Source organism: Paecilomyces variotii (genome assembly GCF_004022145.1).
Source record: "Paecilomyces variotii strain CBS 101075 chromosome Unknown C8Q69scaffold_2, whole genome shotgun sequence".
NCBI classification, from domain to species: domain Eukaryota; kingdom Fungi; phylum Ascomycota; class Eurotiomycetes; order Eurotiales; family Thermoascaceae; genus Paecilomyces; species Paecilomyces variotii.
Genome location: NW_021167141.1, coordinates 2,527,537 through 2,550,361, shown reverse-complemented (window position 1 = coordinate 2,550,361; position 22,825 = coordinate 2,527,537). Strand labels below are relative to the sequence as shown.

General features: G+C 50.2%; 7 protein-coding genes across 7 annotated transcripts; 3 read left to right on the top strand and 4 right to left on the bottom strand.

Moving 5' to 3' along the window:
* Window positions 1-612: 612 nt before the first annotated feature.
* Window positions 613-2,583, bottom strand: C8Q69DRAFT_504753 (hypothetical protein; the record flags this gene model as incomplete). Its single annotated transcript, XM_028632628.1, has 4 exons — window positions 613-849; window positions 936-1,569; window positions 1,675-1,714; window positions 1,770-2,583. The coding sequence occupies 4 exons, from the start codon at window positions 2,581-2,583 to the stop codon at window positions 613-615; spliced, it is 1,725 nt and encodes a 574-aa protein (XP_028487750.1).
* A 1,560-nt stretch (window positions 2,584-4,143) lies between these two features.
* C8Q69DRAFT_442276 (fungal-specific transcription factor domain-containing protein) lies at window positions 4,144-7,173 on the bottom strand (the record flags this gene model as incomplete). Its single annotated transcript, XM_028628826.1, has 1 exon — window positions 4,144-7,173. One exon carries the CDS (start codon window positions 7,171-7,173, stop codon window positions 4,144-4,146), a length of 3,030 nt encoding a protein of 1,009 aa, XP_028487749.1.
* Window positions 7,174-9,965: 2,792 nt separating this feature from the next.
* On the bottom strand, window positions 9,966-10,851 carry C8Q69DRAFT_504751 (hypothetical protein; the record flags this gene model as incomplete). Its single annotated transcript, XM_028632627.1, has 3 exons — window positions 9,966-10,077; window positions 10,147-10,228; window positions 10,296-10,851. The coding sequence occupies 3 exons, from the start codon at window positions 10,849-10,851 to the stop codon at window positions 9,966-9,968; spliced, it is 750 nt and encodes a 249-aa protein (XP_028487748.1).
* A 570-nt stretch (window positions 10,852-11,421) lies between these two features.
* Window positions 11,422-12,672, top strand: C8Q69DRAFT_159772 (hypothetical protein). The gene is made up of 2 exons (XM_028625649.1): window positions 11,422-11,636; window positions 11,693-12,672. The coding sequence occupies exons 1-2, from the start codon at window positions 11,613-11,615 to the stop codon at window positions 12,638-12,640; spliced, it is 972 nt and encodes a 323-aa protein (XP_028487747.1). The 5' UTR covers window positions 11,422-11,612; the 3' UTR covers window positions 12,641-12,672.
* Window positions 12,673-14,287, bottom strand: C8Q69DRAFT_159764 (putative arsenite efflux transporter ArsB). The gene is made up of 4 exons (XM_028625648.1): window positions 13,813-14,287; window positions 13,566-13,708; window positions 13,414-13,500; window positions 12,673-13,352 (listed from the first exon to the last, which is right to left on the bottom strand). The coding sequence occupies exons 1-4, from the start codon at window positions 14,117-14,119 to the stop codon at window positions 12,705-12,707; spliced, it is 1,185 nt and encodes a 394-aa protein (XP_028487746.1). The 5' UTR covers window positions 14,120-14,287; the 3' UTR covers window positions 12,673-12,704.
* Window positions 14,288-17,941: 3,654 nt separating this feature from the next.
* C8Q69DRAFT_159657 (beta-1,4-glucosidase) lies at window positions 17,942-21,408 on the top strand. The gene is made up of 5 exons (XM_028625646.1): window positions 17,942-18,225; window positions 18,401-18,540; window positions 18,614-18,711; window positions 18,777-20,830; window positions 20,890-21,408. Exons 1-5 carry the CDS (start codon window positions 18,166-18,168, stop codon window positions 21,121-21,123), a joined length of 2,586 nt encoding a protein of 861 aa, XP_028487745.1. The 5' UTR covers window positions 17,942-18,165; the 3' UTR covers window positions 21,124-21,408.
* Window positions 21,409-21,647: 239 nt separating this feature from the next.
* Window positions 21,648-22,680, top strand: C8Q69DRAFT_504747 (putative inositol phospholipid biosynthesis protein Scs3; the record flags this gene model as incomplete). The annotated part of the gene is made up of 2 exons (XM_028632626.1): window positions 21,648-22,508; window positions 22,579-22,680. The coding sequence occupies 2 exons, from the start codon at window positions 21,648-21,650 to the stop codon at window positions 22,678-22,680; spliced, it is 963 nt and encodes a 320-aa protein (XP_028487744.1).
* Window positions 22,681-22,825: the final 145 nt, after the last annotated feature.

Genomic DNA, 22,825 nt, shown 5'->3' with positions numbered 1-22,825 from the left:
TACTATAAATCTACGGGGAAATAGAAATAGAAATGAGAAAATTCGTCTTTATTTATTTATACAAGTTCGATTTAAGAGAAAGAAATTCTCACTTTTTCTAAGAAGTTTTAAATCGAAACAACGCGGGTAGAAGAAGAAATGGCTTATTTATTTATTTATTCCCCTTGTGCTATTCACAGTAAGCATATCTGTATTTGACTTCCGTATTATATTGTAGTATAGTATACTATATGACGTCCTTGTCATATCTTACATTCATGATAATAACATAAGTAGGCCGTGAAAGGAAGGAAATAGGGTCATAGGTCATCATCACATCGTTGCTGAGCTCGTGGTCATTATTCGTTATCATTGGAGGAGAATAGAACGGGAAACTGAGTAGAAAATGAAAAGAACATGGAGAATCAGAAGCACAGACAGACATAAAGGTAGAAGCACACAAAATAGACAGGCAGAAGACTCGTGGCGCCATAAGGTAGATGCCGAGATGAGTGTATATGGGTTAAATCTTCCAGACCAAATACCAGTTACAGAGATATACCCCGTCTCGAGCTCGGGGGTATAGTTAATCATCATGAAGAAGAAGCGAGCAGAACGGTTGCTGTCGCTAGTCTACCATCTTCCCCGTGCTGGTCGTCTCTCTTCGATGACCAGGTCACGCTCGCGGATTTTCTCCTCCTCCCATGGATGACGAGGTAGCGGGGGCCGCTCCAGCATCAATGGTGTTCGTACTGGTATCGGTGCCGGTGGGGGAGGCAGAGAGGCGCGTTCGCGATGGATTTCATGGATCCGCTCACGTCGTGCTCTACGGATATCTTCTGAGAGATCAACCAAGGCGGCAATATCATCCTGTAGGACAGTTAGCCTTGCTCTCGTACCAAAGAATAAAAAAAAATTAAAAAAGAAATCAATAACGAGAAACAAATGAGACTTACATAGCGAAGGTAAGCAAAGATGTAGTAGAAATATTCCGTCTCCTCAAATTCGTAGCCAGAGCGCTCAATGGCCTCCCTCACGACCAGATCCTTGGTGATTTCCGTCCATAGCTTCTCATGTCGGTCTTTGACTCCCACGTAGCGGCGTCCGATACGGCCAACGTCATTCTCCGGCTCCTGTTCCTCAATCTCCTCGCTGTCGGTGATGAACCTTGACCGACGGACGCCGTTGTATCGCTGCCAGCTTATCTCCTGCTTCGCACCGCCGATGCCGTCCATCGTGACCCGTTTGGTGCCGGGCGGGACATCGACGATGGTCCAGTCGCGGGTGGCTCCGTTGTAGGCTTCGCCAATATAGCTGCGTTCTGCATTGATACGATTGTAGTAATCAGCCTCTTCCTGAATGTCCCGCTCATCCCGGCGGTCCAATCCATTTCGACGATCACGTTCTCGGATGACAATTTCCCTCTCGCGATCTAGGGATTTGCCTCTCCTGCGGGAAATGACGACCTCATCTTCCTCCCGACGGTCGTAGTATGCAGAGGAGCGACGCCGCAGGCGAGGCGGCGAGTCGTCTCTCTCCCTTCGGTCGATTGTAATATCGTCATGGTATGGCCGACCGTTTCTTTCGCCGCTGGAAATCAGTTAGCACCGGACGGGTAATAGCAGATCAGTGATATTGCAAACTTGCCGTTCATGAATCTTGATCTCCTCGAAGCTGTCCCTGGGGGAACGGAACCCAGGACTCCGTACTCGGGGTGGAGGTACTACCTCGAATCCTAACAAAGTCAGCCATGACCTGTCTGCGTTTTGTTGGGGGAAGCAGCTACGGACCATGATCGATATGGCGATGATGAGTGATTATCTCCTGGTGAATGGGCGGTGCGCGAATGGGCGGTGGATCAATAGGTGCTGGAGGTTCTGGCGACGGTGATCTCTCTTCCTGTCTGCGAATGATAATCTCCTCTCTCTCCGAATCGCTTCTCCGACGGCCACCCTCACGCTCATCTCTGCGGATAATGATTTCTTCCTTGTCGCTGGGTCGATGTCGGGACCTTGAGCGACGGCGAGAAAGAGACCGATGGCGAGAAGGAGACCGGTAGCGTTCATCCCGCTCCCATTCGTAGTCCCGACGCCTATCGCGGTCCGAATGACGGAAGATAACTTCGTCCTGCTCATACTCTGACCGAGGTGGACTCCTCCTGTCCCGCCGGATGATGTATTCCTCCCGTTCACGCTCCAGCGGCGGCAAGGACCGGTCGCGTCGACGGATACGGATCTCCTCCCTCTCATCCCGATCGACTGGTCTTCTTCTCTCTCTATCTCGCTCCTCCTCTATGATGCGGATCTCCTCCCGGTCAACTTCTCTCGGTCGAGGCCTCTCGCGTGGACGGTACTCGAACTCGTCCCGCTCCCGCTTCAGCACCAGGGGACCGGCATCACGGCTCTTGGTGTAGTCTTCATGCAGGAAATCGGGGACGGAGCGATCTCGCATGCGCAGCCGTTCAAGCTCTCGCACCGGGGGTCCAGACCGTCGACGGAAGTCGATGTCTTCTTCCACGAAGCGGTCCCGTCGACCACCGTTGGAGTATCGATCCCGTTCATACAGGTCCTCCTCGAAGAACTCGCGGGATGACCGAGGCGCCATGGCACCAGTTTCGATGGGAGGGAGTGGTAGTTACCGCACGAGTGCCCGTCCGGTTAATTATAAGTGACTGGGTGATGAGCAACTGTGTGATCGAAGAGTAGTACACTAGGTACTAATCCTCTCTGGAGAGATGGCTTCTGGTTGTTCAGTAACCCCGCCGTGAGAATATATCGATTCAAGCACGAGAGTGGTCATCCAACAAGCACATCGACAGCGAAGGAACCAGTGATGGAATGGGCTAGAATCAGATAACGAAGAACGTGCAGACGCCAGGAGTAACCCTCAGAACGAAAGATCGAGAAGTGGGAGAGGAGGGGAAGATAGTAGACTGCTAAGTAGGCCGGGAAGTAGAAGAAGAAGAGGATAGTACTAGCAGCCCGACACAGCCCAGCAAGCCAGACGGGGCGCACAGTTTATCAACTAGACGGAGGAGGATGATGATGATGAGCTGAGGATCAGGATGAGAGTCAGCTTGTCTTGTCTTGTCTTGTCTTGTCTTGGATGATCGGCTGGAAAGTGGAAAAAGCCAATCGGGTGATGTCACTGTGCAGCCGCCAACGCGTCAAATGGAAAGACGAAGCTGAAGATGAAGCAGAAGAAGATGGAATCTGTAGAAAGGTCAGCAGTCAAAGGGCCAGATGTTCTAGATTCTCTAGATGCAGAGAGGTAGTTGATTCTATGTACTTTACTTATGTCCTCGAGTCTACTACTTAATTAATCACCCCGCCATTCACCCTATCTACTTAACTAACTTATCGTAGCTAAGTTAACTACCACTAAAGTTGTTTACTCTGAATCTCGAATAGATAGATAGATAGTTAATCTAGGTAAACTACCTAGAAACTGGGAAACTAGAATGAGTTCAACCATGGAACCTCATCTCCGTTCCTGGCCAAGTTTCCATTTTCCGTTTGGCTTTTCCGTTCCCATGGGGATTCCAGAATATCTACAGAGTAATTATAGTAATAATATGATATATTTACTATGATCTACACAACCACTGACCACTCCTCGTTATTTATTGACTTGACTATTAAATCAATTAAAGAATCGTCTCCGGACTAGTTTTCTTGCTTTTTCTTTCTCCTTATTGTCACTGCAAGACTTGTACATAGATGATTCATCTCGTTTCGATTGTCGTTTCTTTAGCTGGTGTCATTACGGTATCGTAGGAAGAAAAGAAAAAAACAAAATGAAATGAAATGGTAGAATAAGAAGTCTGGTTGGTATCGCTCATTAGATACAAGCCATGTCCTGGTATGGATATATAGATATTTCAAACGATCAACAGATCAACCGATGAGGTAAGATAGATACAGAAGACGATAGTTAGATATCGACACACATACACTCTCACACACTCAAGAGGACAAGGCGAAAAAAAAAAGAACAAGAAAAAAACAGTCGCAACTCCAAGATGCTTTCGCCTTTTGACCCCTGCCAAAAAGCATATATATATCTATAACACCCGCTCCAAAACCGTGGCTAAATCGAATCGTGTCCCCATGTCTGCTGTCGCTGGATTGCTTATGCCTGATACACACACGTTCATTCGTGTGGTCACTGGGGAGGCACGTTCCCCGGAGTGCCCATCCCCGTCATACCCATCGCATACGGACTCATCATGTTCCCTCCGCCACCGGTCTGATCGGGGGGCGAGCCATCCATCGACATGCCCGCCCCGACGGGATCCAAGTTGAATGGCAGGAACCACGCACTTGGCTGAAAGAACTCGCCCGTTCCGGCCGGCGTTCCATTCATCGCAAACGGATCTCCCCAGACCGCAGCCCCATTCTGCGGAGCCGCCGGTTCGCTTGGAATCGGCACGGGCATCTGGTTGTGCGCCATTGTGGGCTCCAACCCAGCATACGCGCCGTACACGAGCTGCCGGTCGAGCTGCGGGAGATGATCTGGCGTGAAGGCGACGTCGAACGGTGACTGATACATCTGTTGCTGGTTGAAGTCGGGCGCCCCAGCACCCAGGACGGCCTGTGGAGTTGCCATTGACAGTCCTGTCACGGCATCGAAGTTGGGCGCCGGAGGGGGCATCATCTCCGTCGGCGCATCCTTCGTACCCGCGCGATCTTGCTTCCGCGCCTGTTTGCGGGGAGGACCTGTCCGTGGGGTCGGGGAAAGACTGGCGAAGAATTCTTCCACGCTCTGAAGATCGGGTCGCTGAGCCATAACGGCGTCTTCGCCCGTCTCTTTCTTCATGTTGGTCTCCAGGTCTTGCCAATGAGTCTGCGCCACACCATGGGGATACTTGTCGAACCAGTCTCCGTACTGGAACATCGGGGAGCCCTGTCGGCTCTGGTGTGCCACCGTCCCCTTGATGGCGGCGTCAGCAAACTGCCGGTACCGATCCTTGGCACTTTCCACCATGTAATGGAACATGCCCCAGTATCGCTTCATCTTGTTGAGATACCGGTACGTGTGTCGCAGGTTCTCCTTCGAGCGGGCTTCTAACTGCGCATTCTTGGAGAAGATCCCCCATATGTGCACCGTGCTAGCCGAGTAAGCGCAGTATCCCGCAAACGGGACGGTGAGGAGATAGCCAGAGGCGCGGTCGATCAGCAGGGAGATGTGGTGAGCGGCCTCGACAGCCGCTCGACCAGCGTCGCTGAGAAACGCCTTGGGCATGTCTTTGGGTGGGCGAACCCCTGGTGACAAGGGAATAGCGAATTGGTTGAGAAAAAGCACGTTTTGATGGATGATCATATGGAGAAAAAGAAACTGATTCGCCACTTTTTCCGCGGCGTGATTCTGGAGGTTCTCCAGCGTAAAGGCGAGGAAGCTGGGCAGCGAGGCGGAAAACTCCTCGATCTGCCGCTTGAGCCGACTGTAGCCCGATTCTGGTGACCATAAAGGATGGGGATCCTTCTTCTTCCCTCCCAAGTTGAGGTAGTCCACAATGCGGCCCCAGAGCATGATCGCACGGATGATGTAGGCCGACACTCCCATGTTATCCTTCGGGTTGGAAAGCTGCCCGTAGCCTTCGGGCACCGGATTCGGGACATTCCCGTCGAGATCCTCCGTTGGGCCTGGGATCTCCATCTGAAAATGTGATTCTTTGACAGGCAGCTGGATATGCAGGAACTTCTCATTCCCGATGGGCGGCCGCTGACTGCCCGACGAGTTGTAGCGGTCCATCAACACGCACGCCCACATAGTGCGTCTGCGGATCTCGCGGTCTGTAAAACTGATTTCTGATGCTTTCGAATTGTTCTGCCCCAAGGGGTCATGGTCGAGTTCCCGATGTAGCTGCAGCGCGTAGGCCATCCTTAGGGCCTGTCCGCCAAAGGACCAACTGCGGCCGCCATGACAGGTTCCGAACTCATGCAGACCCAGCAACAGGAATACCGTAAGAATCGTAATGTTGGGCTCGTCGTGTCGACTCAGGGCGATCGCAGCCGCCGGATTGGCCCAGTTCTCGCCTCGTTGGAACGCTGGTTCTGAGCTGACCTCCGGATGTGTCGAAAACCGAGCGGACACAGCACAGACGGCGAGAATCAGCACAGGGGGAATAGTTCCGGCCTTCAGTCTGCGCATGAAACTAGGCTTGTGCAGCAGCAGGTAGGATTGACCGTACACGCAGTCAAAGAAGACCTCCGCCAGATGCTCCTGGATCTCCATCGGAGGCAAAAACTCGGCTCCCTCCGTGAGCAGTCCACTCGCATCGGGCTGCCGGATGTTGCCATTTGCTGGGATTGGATCGGGAGCTGTAGTTTTTGGTCCTCGTGTCCATTCGTCTAGTTCCGCTGCGAATGCTTCGTCCGCAGACCTCTTTTTCTGCGCGGTCTTGGGAGCTTTGGGTGTCTGGCCAGGAGGGGCTGGTTTCACGACTGCTCGCCCGATGGAAGCTAAATCCCGGGGCTCATCCTTTGGTATGGCCTTGATCACTCTTTCTTCCATACGCTTTAGCCGCTTGTCCAACATCGCCATGTAATCCGTCCGCGGCGCAGCTTTCCGGGTGGTGACTTTGTAGACGCACGGGATGCGCGAGCGGAAGCAATGCTTGCAGGCGGGCTTTTCGCCAGAGCATCTGATCTTCTTCCGTCGACAGGCAATGCACGCGAGAGGCAGTCGCTTCCTCTCCTTGCCCGCCTTGGTCTTCAATTCGCTCCATGGAGGTAGTTTCTCGCCGTCGTTCTGGGATCCTTGCTCCGGGTTTCTTCCTTCCGAATTCCCATCCGTCGGAGCGGTACCAGGGTCCCGGGAGCTGGATGGACTGATGGCGTCGCCATCGTCCACAAAATTATTATGACTGTCCTGGCCTGACGTAGGTACTGTTGCACCCATGGAGGACTCGGAATCGGCGGTGGACATCATGATGGAACCAGGCAGTCCTGTCGCATCAGACGGCTGTTGAGATACGACGCCGTCTGGCACATTGTTCGCGTCGCCAGTATGATGGGAGCTGCGGTGGACGACGTTCAGGGCGCGCGACGGCGCAGAGCTGTTCTGGTATGGCAAGTCGTAAGCGGGCGAGAAGGTTGATACAACAGAATCGAGAGCCGCAGGCGGATATGGGGAACGACCATCGGCGTCTAGTGGCGGCTTGGCATCTCGTCGTCCATCAGCCTCGGTCATGACTTGGTGGAGAGGGCCAGAGAGGAGATTGGAACAGCAAAGATGGGGAAAAAGAGGATATCCAGCGTCTGGGTTCGTTTTCCTGGACTTTGCTTCCTGGTGCTTGTGCTCTTCCTTGTCTCCCGCTAGACTAGTCAAGTCGACCGGCGGCGATCCGCTTTCTTTGCGACCGCCGGCTGTGTCAACAGCTAGTGGTTGCAGCGGAGAAATCCAACAAGCAACCAGGGAAATTCTGGGATTCTTGATAGACTATTGGGGGTAAAAGCGTCCCAAGACGAGATGGGAGACTTCTCTAGTCGGGGATCCGCAGGGACCGGAGCGTCTTCGGGGGACCGATAGCTTGCACAATAGGCGACGCCCCCGATGTCAACGGTTCTTTTGCCCTTGCGGCCAACCCCATTCGACAGTAGTCTCTACTCATTCCAACAAGAAAGACAGAAAGGGAAATAAAGGAAAGGGCTTCTGGTAATAATACCATACACGTTGGGCGACTATCATCGACTAGAAACACCTTGGAGGAGGTACGTAGCTGGAGCTAATTAGGTATAGATACTCTAGAACAGCATTGGCTACTCCGTAACTTGCTGAATTTCTGCGGACGAGAGGATTATTAGTAAATGAGCACTAGCAAGTGCGTGAGAACCATGTCGGCGCAGCGTCGATGACATGGAGATCACCTCCTACTGGTACGTCCACCATAGTGACCATACGCATTTCTCGGCCGAGCAGAACGTGGACGATTTGCGCTGCAGCTGCACGCGTGCGTCTGACGCTCGTCGCTGAGCGGGGAAAGATGGAAAAATACATATGGTAATAATAATACAGGACTAAGAAGTTAGAAGTTAGAAATTGGTATGCGAGAGGAGTCAGGACTGTGGATGCGGGGGAAGAAGAGACGGAAGACAAGAAGGGAGAAAAAGGAAAAACGGGATCGGACGAAGAAGCGAGACATCCCAGCCAGTCACGGACGGTGGCTTCAGGTGATTCTTCACGATCGTAACGCTAACTCGGGGCTTTAAAAGTTTATAACGGGACCGTTCTAATCATGATTAGCCAGTCGAGCGTTCCCAGTCCGTGGGGATCCGAAGGACGATCGCTGGGATGACCGAGGTAGGATATGGTTTCTTCCGGATGAGCATGTAACTAATAATAAAATAATTAATATTAATACTCGAAAAAGTACTGTACAAGTAGGCTCTCTTTTCTCCTCTCTTCTTTTACGCCAGAAGTTGAGGATAATAATAATAGACGTCCCGACTACGGGCAGTATTCAGATGGTCCCTAAACGCTACTAGTTAATTAGTTATTACGGACCCGTTTCTTATGATCATTCTTACATAGTTTATGATAGTTATAACTACCTATACCACCATAGTCTACTTAGTTAGTACTAGCACTACTACTACATACTACCTAGACCTATAACTGTTCCACCACACCGGATCCGGAAACAGGACAAAGTCAGGGCACCTAACTATCCAGCAGCATTGATTATAAATCTGCGGTCCTGGAGACAACAGAATAATAATAATAACCCTACGGACTATAGTCTCTTCTAACTAGACTACTATCTAGCAAAGAAAACCAAAATCCAGTAGATCTATAACCAACCGGCGCCTCCCGCAGCTGGCCAGCCACCGTGGCAGCCCATTAGAGTAACTAGTTAGTTATTGCGCGCACAGAGATCGACCCACGAGCAGATGGTGTCTGGGCGACCCGCTCTTAGTTGGCGTCGACTATTTATCGTTCTCCCCTGCCCACCAGGGATGGCCTGGTAATCCATACCGAGTAAAAAGAAATAGCCCTACCGCAGCAGCCGATAGGAAAACGAGAAGAAAAAAAAAATAAGGCAAAAGAAAGAAATGCAACGAGATCCGAATCCAGCGTTTCAGGATCTCGGAAAAAGCCCAATCGTGATCGGCGCAGAACAGACCAAGGCTGGGTTCATCCCAGATCGGAGAGACGTCTATTATTGAAGTGAAGGATGATCCGTGCAGGACATGGTCTGTTTTCCACAGTGTACTGTACTTTTTTCTTAATAGTTAGTAGCTTTTCACCAATGTTCCATTCTAAACATAGGATGTCGGAGATCCTTTCGAGAAAACTATGGTTGAACCGTATGCGTGGTTCTTTCAGGGACCTTAACCCCTAGTACATACTAACTAGTAGATACTAGATGCTAGATAATAGATATACTCCGTACTCCTGGGTATGCTAGTCAATCGTCGTGAGCTTATTACCTCGAGCTACCTATCCAATTCGATCTGATGAACTCTAACTTCTCCATATGGGCATCCATCACGTGTCATTCTAAGCAACGAGCATCCTATAGAGGAGTACGCCCTGCTTGAGCTGTGTGTGCTCCAGTTGAATGGATGGAACAAGCTCTAGGAGTAATTATTGCCATTCGTCGTATCCAACCATCATTTATTTACTAATAAATCTATCTTGTCACTCCACTAGAGATACTTGCATTAGTTGTCGCTGAGTGAGTAGCATGAGATAGTAGGTTGCTCTCGACTATTCTAGAGCATTAAACATTGCATATCCGTCTTTATACAAGGTTCAGACCCTAAAGCGTATCAGATACTATATCTGAAAAAAGTTTCCGTACGCCACATACTCATATCTGGAAGAGTGTTTTGCTGCTCCATTTCCCGCCCATTAGCTAGGAAGCTGATGAATAACTATAGATACTTTCCTGCTTAGTAGGACCATGATCTTCTCGACTTCTTAGGTCACCATCGACTGATCCATAGGGCCCGTAGATATATGCATATCTCTCAATATTATTATGTCGACTTAGCCCGACCTCTGCTGCGTGCGGTTGCCGTCTCGAGGGAGTTGACGATCTCAGCACCAAGAATATAGATGTTGTAGCTCGGGAAGATGAGCCAGAGACCACTGGATGCACCGTTAGTTTATGTCTCTGGGTTTTATCGACATCACGTAGTTATCCATCTGATGACTTACTTAGGCACGATCCAGTATATGATCAGTATACCAATGCTGTTGTGACCGATGTTTTCGAAGCCCGAGAACACTTCATTCAACCCTGCAATGCTGTTAGCTATATCCTACAAACTACCTAGGAAGCGATCGAAATGGCGCGGGAGACTGACAGTATAGGGCAGTCTTGCTGACAGTCATGACGGAGGCACTGAAGGCAACTAGAAGCGCAATGGCACCTGTCCTTCCAGCGATAGACTTGTCCTCCTTCAAGAGCCAGACCAGGCCTTTCTGTTGTTTCCTGGATGCGCGACCGCTGCTCGTCACGATCGTTCCATACCGGTAGACGACGAACAGATAATACAGATACCCCGCAGTCTCGACCAAGTTCATCACCGTTTGTGCGGCCGTGAATCCATTGCGCGCATTAAACGCTGGCCAGCCGTATATATAGTCGATCGTCCCATAGAGCGCATAAGGAGTCCAGATGGGTGAATGTAGCTTGCCTCCGGGCATGCTATGCGGTCGCAGAAGCACATAGCCGGCGTCCCAGAAGATTAATGGGATCGAGAAGACCAGCCAAATAGTGACCGCTGCTGATGGCGTGTGAACCCATTTTGAGCGACTGCTTCCAGACGTCGTAGGCGATGGAGTCGACTTCGCGACAGCATTGGAACTAGGCGTCGTGGGGGGAGGGAAGTCCCGGGGATGATGTCGCGTGGAGACCATGGCTTCTACCCGTTTTGTTGCGCAGCCGCGATCAGGTCAACTAAGTAGGTAAGTACTGTTGTGATTGGAGTTCTCAATTCGAATAGATAAGCGCGCGGTTCTGGTAGAGGAAGTTGTCCTTTACCTTCAGCACACGAGATGTTGGAAGAAGAGGAAACAATACAGGCATAGGGGGTTCTGCGACGATGGTTGCTTGACTGACTGACGAGAGCGGCGGCGTGCCTGTGACGTCTACGTCGCTGGGGACCTCATTCTGGAAACTCCTGGGCTTTGAAACGATTCGAGTTGGATACAGACGCTGTTTAGAAACCAGGCTGAATGAGCAACCCTATTCCATCCAGACACTGGCTACTGGCCCAACTCAAGCTCTACTACACTGGCTGATTCCCGTGATACTCCAGATATAATAATAATTATTAACATGAACATGTTCTTTGGCCCCAGCCCTTAATTTCCAGCGCAGCCAATCATCCATCGGAGATCTCCCCGTGCCGCTCAGCGTGGCCACCACGTGATCACCGTTTGCGGGTTAAAACCCCGACTGCATTCTGGGAGGCAGCAGAATAGAATCTTCTTAATGACCGCAATTATTACTCTTGTCTCCCATACCCCGCACGATCGAATAAGCTAAGAAATGCATGCGCGAGACTGGCGGTTGGGGACCTTCAGTCTCAACGGCTGAAAGTGACGTTAGAAGTGAGCGAGTCTAACCTACCTCGGAAGCGACAGCTTGAGCTCTGTGAAACTAGGCACCAGGCCAAATGGAGGTCGAGACTGAGCAAAAGGTGAATTGCTATTCTAGTAGTTGGTAAGGCATTATTGTATCCTAACGACTGAATAGAAACGGCAGCGCTTGGCGCGAATCCGAGAGAACCAGCGCAAGAGCAGGGCGAGAAAGCAGGAGTACATCCAAGAACTGGAACATAACCTGTCCGTCTGCAAAAAGCAAGCTCATCAGCAAGATATCAACAACCGGATATCTATACAGAAGCTAGAAGTCGAAAATGCAAAACTGCGTCAACTCTTGTCCCGCCTCGGCGTGGCACCTCCTTCCGTCGATGAGTATCTACGGGGAGAGGATAATCCTATCGTGGCCCAGAAAGTAGCAATACCAGCTCTGCGTCGACCGGAAGTCAATATACAGGCAGCTCCTGTGGAGAGCAAGTCTGGTTGCAGAACCGCCTCTCAACCTCCCCCTCAACCTACTTCACAACGCCCCCTGAATCTCCACGAAAGTATTACGGAGGCTGCAAAGTCCCTGCAGTCGCTAGCCAGTAGTATGGCTGCGATAGAAGCCAATAAGAAACCTGCCTGCCAACAAGGACCATGTCAGCAACCTCGGCCTCGTGAACAGGAGTCACTCCAGCCGGAACAATCTCAACAGAAAGGGTCCTGCTGCGGCCAAATCCAGCCCCAGCAGTCTCAACCGGAGCAACCTCGGACAGAGCCGCCTCAGACAGAGCAGCCTCACACCACACCTCCGGTGGAATCTCCTAAAAGTGAAGAAGCCTGCGACTGTCCTCCGGCAGTGGAGGAACTATGTGGATGTCCTCCCTCTGAGGGTGTCCCTGAATCTTGGCCTAGCGGTGATGCAGTCTTGAACACTACTCTGTGCTCTGTCGCGGGGGAGTTGATCAGCCAGTACAACACTCGTGGTGTTGATTTGACCGAAATTCGCAAGAAACTATGGGCTGGTTTTCGGAAGGGATCGTCTGCAGAAGAGGGCTGTCGAGTGCAGAATCAGGTGCTCTTTGAGATATTGAATGAAATTAGCGGAAATCTATCTTAATTATTATCATATACTCTATTATCATGAGTGCTCTATCGACATTCAAAATTTATGATCAGCATGTCTACCAATTCCTTCGCCTGCCAATCCAGCGGACGATATACACCAGCCCGAGAAGGACTGGGACTTCCACAAGCGGGCCAACAGTGGCAGCGAGGGCCTGGTCACTATCGACCCCAAACGTGGCAATGGCCACGGCAATAGCGAGCTCGAAGTTGTTGCTCGCAGCAGTAAAGCTCTGAGTGCATCCAAGCTCGTATCCGAAGCCGAGACGATGTGTTATCCACAAAGTGGTCAAGAAGATGACGAGGAAATAGACGATCAGGGGTGCCGCAACGCGGATGACGGACACTATCTGATGCACCACATGGCGTCCCTGCGAGGCGAAAAGGATAATAATGGTGAAGAGCAACCCGATCAGTGAGAGCGGCCCGATGAAATTCAAGAACTTCTGATAGAAATCCTTTCCAAAAATATTCCGCAGTGTGAATCGGGTTATGATGGCAGCGCCCAGCGGGATTCCAAGGAACACACCAACGCTTTTGGCAGCGATGGAGTAATTGCTCGAATTATGATCGTCATCCTTTCCAATAACTCCGATAAAGAGAAGTGCTATCGGTGCGAACAGGACCATCTGGAGGATGGAATTAATAGCGACCAAAATGGCGCAGTATTCGCTGTCTCCACCTGCGAGTCCAGTCCAGATCAGGACCTCCAGAGCTGTCAGCATTTGAAGCCCATGCAGTGCAGATAGGGTTGTTACTCTAGCTTACCATTGCAATACATCTTGCGATACCGACGATGATAAGCCCTTCCCGTAATCCTTGCTCATCAGGGAGGAAGGCCCAGGCTAGCGCCAGCTAGAATGGAGCTGTTCGTCAGGATTCCATATACATTGTCAAGAAACAACATGAAAGCAACGTACCATGAACAAGGGAGCTATGATCCAATTCACTATCAGACTGAATAGGACCTGGATCCAGAGCGATTTCTCGAGAAGTGTCCGATGTAGAGTCTCGTACCGTACCTTGCAAAGGATCGGATACATCATCACCAGCAATCCAATGGCTATGGCGAAGATATGTCAGCCGTGAACAAACCGATGTTCCTTTGAGGAGGGGAAGATTCTTCAGATCGAACGGTGAATCAAAATCATCATCAAGTATACTTACCAATAGGTATCGAGACCCCGACAAATTTTCCCTTCTGCAACGCCGGGCCCGTATTAGGGACAAAATTCCCCAAAATAATCCCTATCGCCATAGCAAGGAAGATCCAGACAGCTAGAAAGCGATCCAGAATCCCCAATTTTTTGAACGCTGAGACATGTCGTTCTGTCTTTTCTTCCTCTGGACCATCTGTGCCGACGGATGGTTGGATATCCGGAGAAGCATTTCCAACTTCTAGATCTGGCGTTGGCTTCGTTTCGCCTTGGTATCCTTCCGCGAGCTTCTCATCTGTTATCACGGGGCCTGCCATCCCCGTAATGATGTCTGGCGTCGAACTGGTATTTCTGTTGGCCGTATAAGTATTTGAGCTTTCCTCTGCGAGTAAATAAAGTCGGTAGGTAGTATGGTAAAGCTCAATACCAAAGAAAGCGGGGCGCGGCACTTGGGAAACAAATTAAACCAGGTCAAGGAATTAATACAAAAAAAAAGTCCAAATCAAAATATATAAGATTCTCCCCGAGTCTCATCCAAGAAGGCGAAGAAGAACTCGTCGAGAAAAATGATAAAAACCAACACCGTCGATCCCTTTCCCACCTTGTCTCATCCCTACAGCCTACGCTCCTTTATCAATCTTGGCCTCGTAAGCTTATTTCGATCTGGGGCAAAAAAAGCGTCTGGCTGGCTCTACCGCCCATTCAACCAATGAGCGTGCCGCGATGACATTTATTTTGCCTTCCCACGTACTTAGGCCGGTCTCGCCTGTTCCCCCCAACTTCTCCCGTTCTCGACCATATTGGGAAGTTGTTCGAATAGAATAATTAAATCAAGTGCACAGATGCTTTGGCGTTTCGTCTCGCTTAATGGGATCTTTTGTGCTTTTAGAAGAACTGAACTGAACTGTTGATCATATTCACGTATTATTTCTCTCCTATTTGTGTATATTAATCAATACACTTCCTATAATCTGTTTTGAACCCGTATGTCCATCAGAAGAGATAATAACTACAATTAACAGTTTAAGCAAGCAATTTAACTAAAGAATAGATAATTTACCAATCCCTAAAACTCACGTTATGTTTCCATCCTTGTTCCCGTGCTTGTGGATTTGTCGATGTAGATATTAGTTAGTGCACGTTGTGTATTGGAAATTGGATGTCTATCCTACGCTGTAGTAGGTTATGGTAGTCGATAAAGTGTAAAGAAAGAAAGAAAGAAACAGATCTATCCTGGTCGTAAATGAGTACTGTTGACGACAACTATATTTGCAAATCAAAGAAGATCCTTGATAGACAGTTTCTCTGGTGGATTTCATAAAGTCTTGTCCACGCAATGGTGTCAGAAGTTCGAGGTGGATGGTGGATAGACGTACAAACGCTACTCAAGCAGCAAAAAAGCACTTGTAGAGGGCCGGGACTGGAGGATTTATAACTGGACCAGCGACAGGACAGAATTGAACTGTCCACGAGGTCAGTTCTAGCTCCCGAATTAGTTATATAGGCAAAATACCTATCACATTGGTAGACGGTAGCTGGCGGTTGAGGTCAAATACCGAAATCCATCACAGACCTAGCCTACTACAGGAATCGAGTAGGTCGGTGGTGTAGAGAACATAACGGCTTAGAAGAGTCATAATATGAGATAATCTGGGAGAGTGAGTTGAAGGCAGGATATGTATTGGTTTTATGAGAAAGTATTATTATCCGCCGCGGGAATTTAAGCAGCCAGCTTCGTTCGAATAGCTCGGTCAGATGCCGAAATGACCTGCATCGTTCGATGTGTTCATCTACCAGGCTATCTACCTCCTTCTTTTTCCTTACTTAGTTTGCGGGGAACAAATCCCGCGCTAGATATTGTCTTTTGCCCTCTCCGGTCCAACTGCCCCGGCGATATCGGCCAGAGAATCAAGGAAATTCTCCGTCATGGTGTAGTTGGTTATTATTAATTCGGAAGTCTGGGGAAATTCCCCGGATCCCGTCGAGACATAAATGAGTTAGTTATGTAGCAGCTTTACCCCAATTGGTGGAACTGTTCGAAAAAGGAGATTCAGCTTTCGGGTAAACTCAAGGTTAAATACTGGACGCCCAGACGTAGTGGGGTATAACGAAGAGAGACAAAAGAGAAAAAGAAGAAAACGGGAGAGGGATGGCATCTCCGGTTTTTTTTTTTTTTTAACTTTCAACTTTTGTTGATTTGACCAACCTAGCTGTGGTTTCTCAGAAACAGCATCTGGATCTCGACGGCTAGAGCCGAAGCTTCCAATGTTGTGTGGGAATGGTGGCTTCTGCCAGGTCAGTGCGTATATCCGATATGCTCGTTTCCGGGTAAATAGGAATTATTTCGTGAAGCGGGGTTGATCTTCGCGAAATTTCCGTCAATAATGCCCAGGTAGAGTGTCATGTTCTTATTGTACGAGGTATTACTGCTTCGTAGACGAGAATTGCATGTACCATAGTAGTAGATTGTAGGGAACCCTCAGTAATAATAATAATTACTATTCATAACTATCTAATTTTAGCGAGGACCCCCGAAAAGGGTGTTGATCTGAATCGATCTTCAGGGGTTTATCGATGACCATGGATCTGCTGTAGGCTCCCGAAAGAACCGTCCGGATCACCGTTTTTCTGTCTCACTCCCTTTTGCCTCCGCTTGTTCGCAGGAGTATCGGGGATAAGATACTCTGCTGTTTCTCCGTATCATTTGCCGGCAGTAGTCTTCCAAACGGTAGATTATTGATCTACCTTATTTTCAACTGTTGGATCAGTTGGGCCCGGAGTTTAAAGTTCCATGTGATCAAAACCACTGGATAAACAGGAGAAAAGTATGTCTGTGTAGTATGTACAACGGTCACATTTCATTTCCAGCCAATTGAGCAGTAATCATCCTCGTATAGATCGTAATATCTGACCGTTTGTGCTGACGGTCTGGAAATTTCCTCCAGATTTCCATTCCCGCGGAATGTCGCCCCCCTCCCCCAGGACCAGCTCGCGTCGTGTGGGGAATGTGACGTCGTGAAGAGAGCGAAAGCAGTTGATCTAAAATACTACTTCGTGGATGCTAACTATCCCGTAGACTGGTGTTCGTTTCATTGGCAGACCGTTTGCTCCGCTGCTGCTAAAATCTTCTGTATCAACTCTACTCCATACTCAAGGTCAGCTGTGAGGATTTGGCAATAATAACTAGTTAGTTAGCGGTAGTTCAGGGGATAATTCATACAGGATGTCTGCAGCCATCCCCTTTTCTTTTTCTCTTTCTCAGTAAGCTGGAGGCTGGTAATTCACTAATAGTTAGTTAACTATAGCGACTCTGATCTCTAGGCGGTTCATAATGCCAGGTGAATGATATGATAGTTGCTTGTAAAATAAGCATCGAGGTTGTTTGATCGGAAAACTGGAGAAACCCCTTGTTTGCGGAATATAGCTTTAGCCTGCCACTACTAACTGGCCCAGAAGAGACGGAGTTTTATCGGATCAGTAAGGTTGTAAGTTAGTTAGTTACCTTAGTTACTGCCAAGATATGTTTTTCTCATTAATCAATAATACGGATTATCTCCCCCTCTTTCCAGAAGGTCTTCAGTTCGTTTAGATCGAGCGGTGTCAGCAGAGTCCTCAGGGCACAGACTATTATTGATGTACCCCTTCCGTGCTACCGAACTGCAGCCATGGCCGATTTAACCGGCCAGCCACTGCTACAGAGATGGACAGGCGAAGCTTTTCGTCCTCCATAGCAACGTAGCATCCCTAACAATAATGAGCTCTGCAGGGCCAACTGCGGGGGAGGCGCTCCTTAGGGTCCCAGCCACGCTTGCTGGGAAGCCAGGCGATGGCAACGATGCCGAAACCCGACCAATTTATTTGCTTCCTGCGTGTCTCATGGGGTGGTGGATCATGATATACGGAGTAACTAACTAATGACCTTCTGAATTCTGAAAGATGCAGACGAGATGAGGATTTAGGCCGAATAACTAGAGTAGCGTCAATGATGGATGCTCTCTGGTGACACCAGTCTCCATCAGGTAGTATCTAACTATTATCCAGGGACATGGCCACTCAGTTTCCACTTGGACCTTCCTCTCGATGGGGAATTCGGGCCTCCATCGCTTGTTTCCATTAATATGATGGATGATCGACATGCCGCGCCCGGTCGCGGTCCTTGATCGCGTCCCTCGCTGGTGGCAGCAATTAAATATCACTGAAGATCCGGCCAGACCCCAGTTTCCCAGTGACAGCGCTGAGGGGTCTTTGCTGTAGATACTCTCGGTGTCCTCTTTTCATCCTGCTGTGGTTGCATGCTCATCTAGTCTAGTTTGCAGTGTAACAACCAAGCAGACAAGACTATCTATACCTCAGACAACTAAGTATGAGGCTTGGATGGCTTGAGGTAGCTGGCGTCGCGGCCGCTACCGTGGTCAGCGCCAAGGTACGAAGCTCTCTCCGCATCCGCCCCCTGGTTTACCCTTCGGTGCTTCAGCAAGCGCGCGCATACTTCTCTTTTTCCATTTTCATCTTTGTTTCGTTTATACCATAATTGTTGCTGGGCTCTGGGAACAAAGATCGATTAGAGAACTAGCGACAATTCTGACAAACTTCCCTAGGATTTGGCATACTCACCGCCCTTCTATCCGTCACCATGGGCGAACGGTCAGGGCGAATGGGCCGATGCATACAACAGGGCCGTGCAGTTTGTATCGCAGTTGACATTGGCTGAGAAAGTCAACCTGACAACTGGTACTGGGTAGGTCGTTGGCGCTCATCACACTATTTCCAATTGCATTTCGGTCTGGATAGATTGGCTGACTGCTAGAAAGTTGGGAGCAGGAGCGTTGTGTGGGTGAAACGGGCAGTATCCCCCGGTTAGGTTTCCGTGGACTATGCCTGCAAGACTCTCCTCTGGGTGTGCGATTCGGTAAGCTTCCAGAGCAGAGACAATATCACTACCGACCTGGTCAGACATGCTAACTAGCGTTCAAGCGGACTTCGTCTCGGCTTTCCCTGCCGGTGTCAATGTCGCAGCCACCTGGGACAAAGAGCTGGCTTATCTTCGCGGCCAGGCGATGGGCCAGGAGCACAATGGAAAGGGGGTTGATGTCCAATTGGGCCCTGTTGCTGGTCCACTGGGACGATCAGTTAACGGCGGTCGTAACTGGGAGGGCTTCTCTCCGGATCCTGTTCTGACAGGTGCGCTTATGGCGGAGACCATCAAGGGAATGCAGGACGCCGGTATCATCGCATGCGCCAAGCACTTCATCGGTTATGAGCAAGAACATTTCCGACAGGCTTCAGAAGCTCAGGGGTATGGATTCGACATCGACGAGAGCGTGAGCTCCAATATCGATGATAAGACGCTTCATGAGTTGTACTTGTGGCCGTTTGCCGATGCAGTTCGCGCAGGTGTTGGCTCTTTCATGTGTTCCTACAACCAGATCAACAACAGTTACGCATGCTCCAACAGCTACACGATGAACAAGCTCTTGAAGGGTGAGCTTGACTTCCAGGGATTCGTCATGAGCGACTGGGGGGCTCACCACAGTGGCGTTGGCGATGCATTGGCTGGCCTCGATATGTCGATGCCGGGTGACGCCATCATGGGCAATGGCCAGACATTCTGGGGCACCAACCTGACTATCGCTGTTGTCAACGGTACCATTCCAGAATGGCGTTTGGATGACATGGCTGTCCGCATCATCGCTGCATACTACAAGGTCGGTCGTGACCGCCACCAGGTGCCGATCAATTTCGACTCCTGGACGACGGACGAATATGGTTACGAGCATGCACTCGTGGGCCAGAACTACGTCAAGGTAAACGACAAGGTAGACGTGCGCGGCAATCATGCGGATATCATTCGGAAGATTGGATCTTCGAGCATTGTCCTGCTGAAGAACAACGGAGCACTTCCATTGACAGGCTATGAGAAATTCACCGCCATCCTCGGTGAAGATGCTGGATCACCCCAGGGAGGTGCCAACGGCTGCAGTGACCGTAGCTGTGACAACGGTACATTGGCCATGGGCTGGGGCAGTGGTAGCGATAACTTCCCTTACCTAGTCACGCCGGAGCAAGCGATCCAGAATGAGATCCTCTCCAAGGGCAAGGGTCCAGTCTTCTCCGTCACCGACAACGGTGACGTTGATGCGATACAGCAGTATGCCTCTCAGGCTACCGTCTCCATTGTGTTCGTCAACTCGGACTCCGGTGAGGGTTATCTCAACGTGGCCGGCAACATGGGAGACCGCAACAACATTACTGTCTGGCAGGGAGCCGATCAAGTTGTCAAGACTGCCACGGCTAACTGCAACAACACCATCCTTGTCATCCACGGTGTTGGTGCGGTCGAGGCCGGGGAGTGGAACGATAACCCCAACATCACTGCTATTGTCTGGGCCGGTCTTCCCGGCCAGGAGAGCGGAAACTCCCTGGTTGATGTCCTGTACGGTCGTGTCAACCCAGGTGGAAAGACCCCCTTCACCTGGGGTAAGAACCTGGATTCCTATGGCACTCCTCTGCTCATGGAACCCAACAATAGCAAGGGTGCGCCGCAGGTTGACTTCACCGAAGGCGTCTTCATCGACTACAGACACTTCGACAAGGCGAACGACACCCCCGTTTATGAGTTCGGCTATGGGCTCAGTTATACCACCTTTGGTTACTCTAACCTCTATGTGCAGCCCATCCCCGTCGCGACGTATGGACCTGTTTCCGCTCAGACCAAGGCAGCCCCTGTTTTGGGCAACTACAGCACCGACTACGCCGACTATCTTTACCCGGACAACATTGACAAGATTCCATTGTACATCTACCCATGGCTGAACTCGACGGATCCTAAGAAGGCTTCCGCCGACCCCAATTATGGAATGAAGACTGAAGACTATGTCCCCGCGGGTGCCACCGACGGCTCTCCCCAGCCCGTTCTTCCTGCTGGTGGCGGCCCTGGTGGTAACCCAGGCCTGTACGAGGAGGTGTACCGTGTCAGCGCCATAATTACCAACACTGGCAAGGTGGCCGGTGATGAGGTTCCCCAACTGGTAAGTTTGCAATGCGCGATCACCTCGAGAAGCATTGAATCACTGACATTGAGCAATAGTACGTGTCCCTCGGTGGCCCTGACGACCCCAAGGTTGTCCTCCGCAGCTTTGACCGGATCACCCTTGCTCCTGGCCAGCAGTACCAGTGGACCACGACGCTGACCCGTCGTGATATTTCCAACTGGGACGTTGCCAGCCAGAACTGGGTCATAAGCGAGTACCCCAAGACGGTCTATGTCGGCAGCTCTTCGCGGAAGCTGCCTCTTCAGGCACCGCTCCCCGCGTTGTCTTAAGGGAAGCATGGGAGGCTTTGAATAGCATGCAATGATTCGAGGGGTTTGGGGAAATTCGGTTATAAATAATTAGAAAACCATCACATTCGTACATAATAATGTATACTCATCGCTCAAATGGAATTATTTCATGCTGTCCATTTAATTGGTTAGTAAAACACTTGAGAATAAATCGCGAACAAACAGTACCATCAAATGAAGACCATGTCTCGTATTCCCTATTTTACTCCGCGGTAAACTGGAACAGGCACATGACCGCGACGTCATCACCGCCGAAGCGATTCTGCCTTCAACTTCCGACTTGCTTCTTCTTCTCCTTTGACGTCGATTGGGAAGCACATCAAGGCAGGGATCGAGAGAGAGGAATATTTACAACTCTCGGTCTCTTTTCACGCTCTTTTCTCTCTCCTTTTCGACTATTATTTCGAACATTGGATCTTATTCTGCTCGTCCAGACCATTCAGCATTCAGCACTCGTGGAATTGAGGCACCTTTCGATTAAGCGACACTCTGATGGGCTAAGAATGGCCAGCACAACGGCCTCAGCACGACGAGACGGCTCTCCGTCCGTTACGCCGCGGACGAGCTTCTCACCTTCCTCCCAGCCTCCTGGTCTCATCTTACTCGTCTACCCCATCACGTTGATCGTTGGAGCGATCTTCAGAACCATCTCTCCCACCGCGAGGGATGCCCGCGTCGAGAAGCCTCTAGCACCCACGCTGGCATCTGATCTGAACGTACCGCATCATCCATCCTCGGTAAACTACTTCGCTCGCAAGGACAATATCTTCAACTTGTACTTTGTCAAGATTGGCTGGCTGTGGACTACGCTCGCTTTCGTCGTATTGCTGCTGACGCAGCCGGCGTATTCGAATTCGAGGACGCGGGGCAGAAGGACGGTCCAGGCGTTGGCGCGTTATGGGATTGTGACCTTTGCGTGGATATTGACAACGCAGTGGTTCTTCGGGCCGGCGATAGTTGATCGCAGTTTTGTCCTTACTGGAGGCAGATGCGAGGACGTACGGCCCAAGACCCCGGGACATCCGGCTTCGGAGCTGAGTGCGGTGTTTACGGCTGCGGCGTGCAAAGCGGCCGGGGGTGCATGGCGCGGTGGGCATGATGTGAGCGGACATGTGTTTATGCTCGTCCTGGCAAGCGCCTTCTTGGTCTTTGAGGCTTTGGGCGCGTCTAGGGCGGAGAGCGGAACATCTGTCGAAGGCAGCAAAGCGAAACAGGACAGTGAAGAACCGGCTGAGAAGCAGTCAGATCTTTCCCCAGATGACACAGTTAAAGTCTGGGGCCTGCGGTTCGTGTGGGGAGTAGCAGGACTGAGCTGGTGGATGCTCTTCATGACTGCCATCTGGTTCCATACATGGTTGGAGAAGGTGAGGTCTTATTCCTTGATATTGCCTTATTTCTCGCCATGACTAGCTTTTACTAACGCGCGTGTTTCAGATATCCGGTTTGGCCATCGCCATTGGCGCTGTTTATATTAGCTACTTCCTTCCTAGGATTCTGTCCCCTTGGAGAGATATTGTCGGATTTCCCGGTGTATAGATAAATGACGAGGAAATATGTGTATATCCCATGTATGAGATTCATTCCTGGATCAGACTTTTTTCGTATGATGTTCCGTTTGCGATTAGCTTGGTAATAATATACTTGTACATTATCATCATTTCTGAGCCTCTTGCACTCAACA

Excerpts from the sequence above, each read along its gene's own strand:
- C8Q69DRAFT_159772 (XM_028625649.1), top strand. The coding sequence starts at position 11,613 with ATGGAGGTCGAGACTGAGCAAAAG. Across the intron at positions 11,637-11,692 it reads AGGTCGAGACTGAGCAAAAG|AAACGGCAGCGCTTGGCGCG; the intron begins GTGAATTGCTAT and ends ACGACTGAATAG.
- C8Q69DRAFT_159764 (XM_028625648.1), bottom strand. The coding sequence starts at position 14,119 with ATGGCAGGCCCCGTGATAACAGATGAGAAGCTCGCGGAAGGATACCAA. Across the intron at positions 13,709-13,812 it reads CGGGGTCTCGATACCTATTG|CCATTGGATTGCTGGTGATG; the intron begins GTAAGTATACTT and ends TCTTCGCCATAG. Across the intron at positions 13,501-13,565 it reads TCATAGCTCCCTTGTTCATG|CTGGCGCTAGCCTGGGCCTT; the intron begins GTACGTTGCTTT and ends GCTCCATTCTAG.
- C8Q69DRAFT_159657 (XM_028625646.1), top strand. The coding sequence starts at position 18,166 with ATGAGGCTTGGATGGCTTGAGGTAGCTGGCGTCGCGGCCGCTACCGTG. Across the intron at positions 18,226-18,400 it reads CTACCGTGGTCAGCGCCAAG|GATTTGGCATACTCACCGCC; the intron begins GTACGAAGCTCT and ends AAACTTCCCTAG. Across the intron at positions 20,831-20,889 it reads GTGATGAGGTTCCCCAACTG|TACGTGTCCCTCGGTGGCCC; the intron begins GTAAGTTTGCAA and ends ATTGAGCAATAG.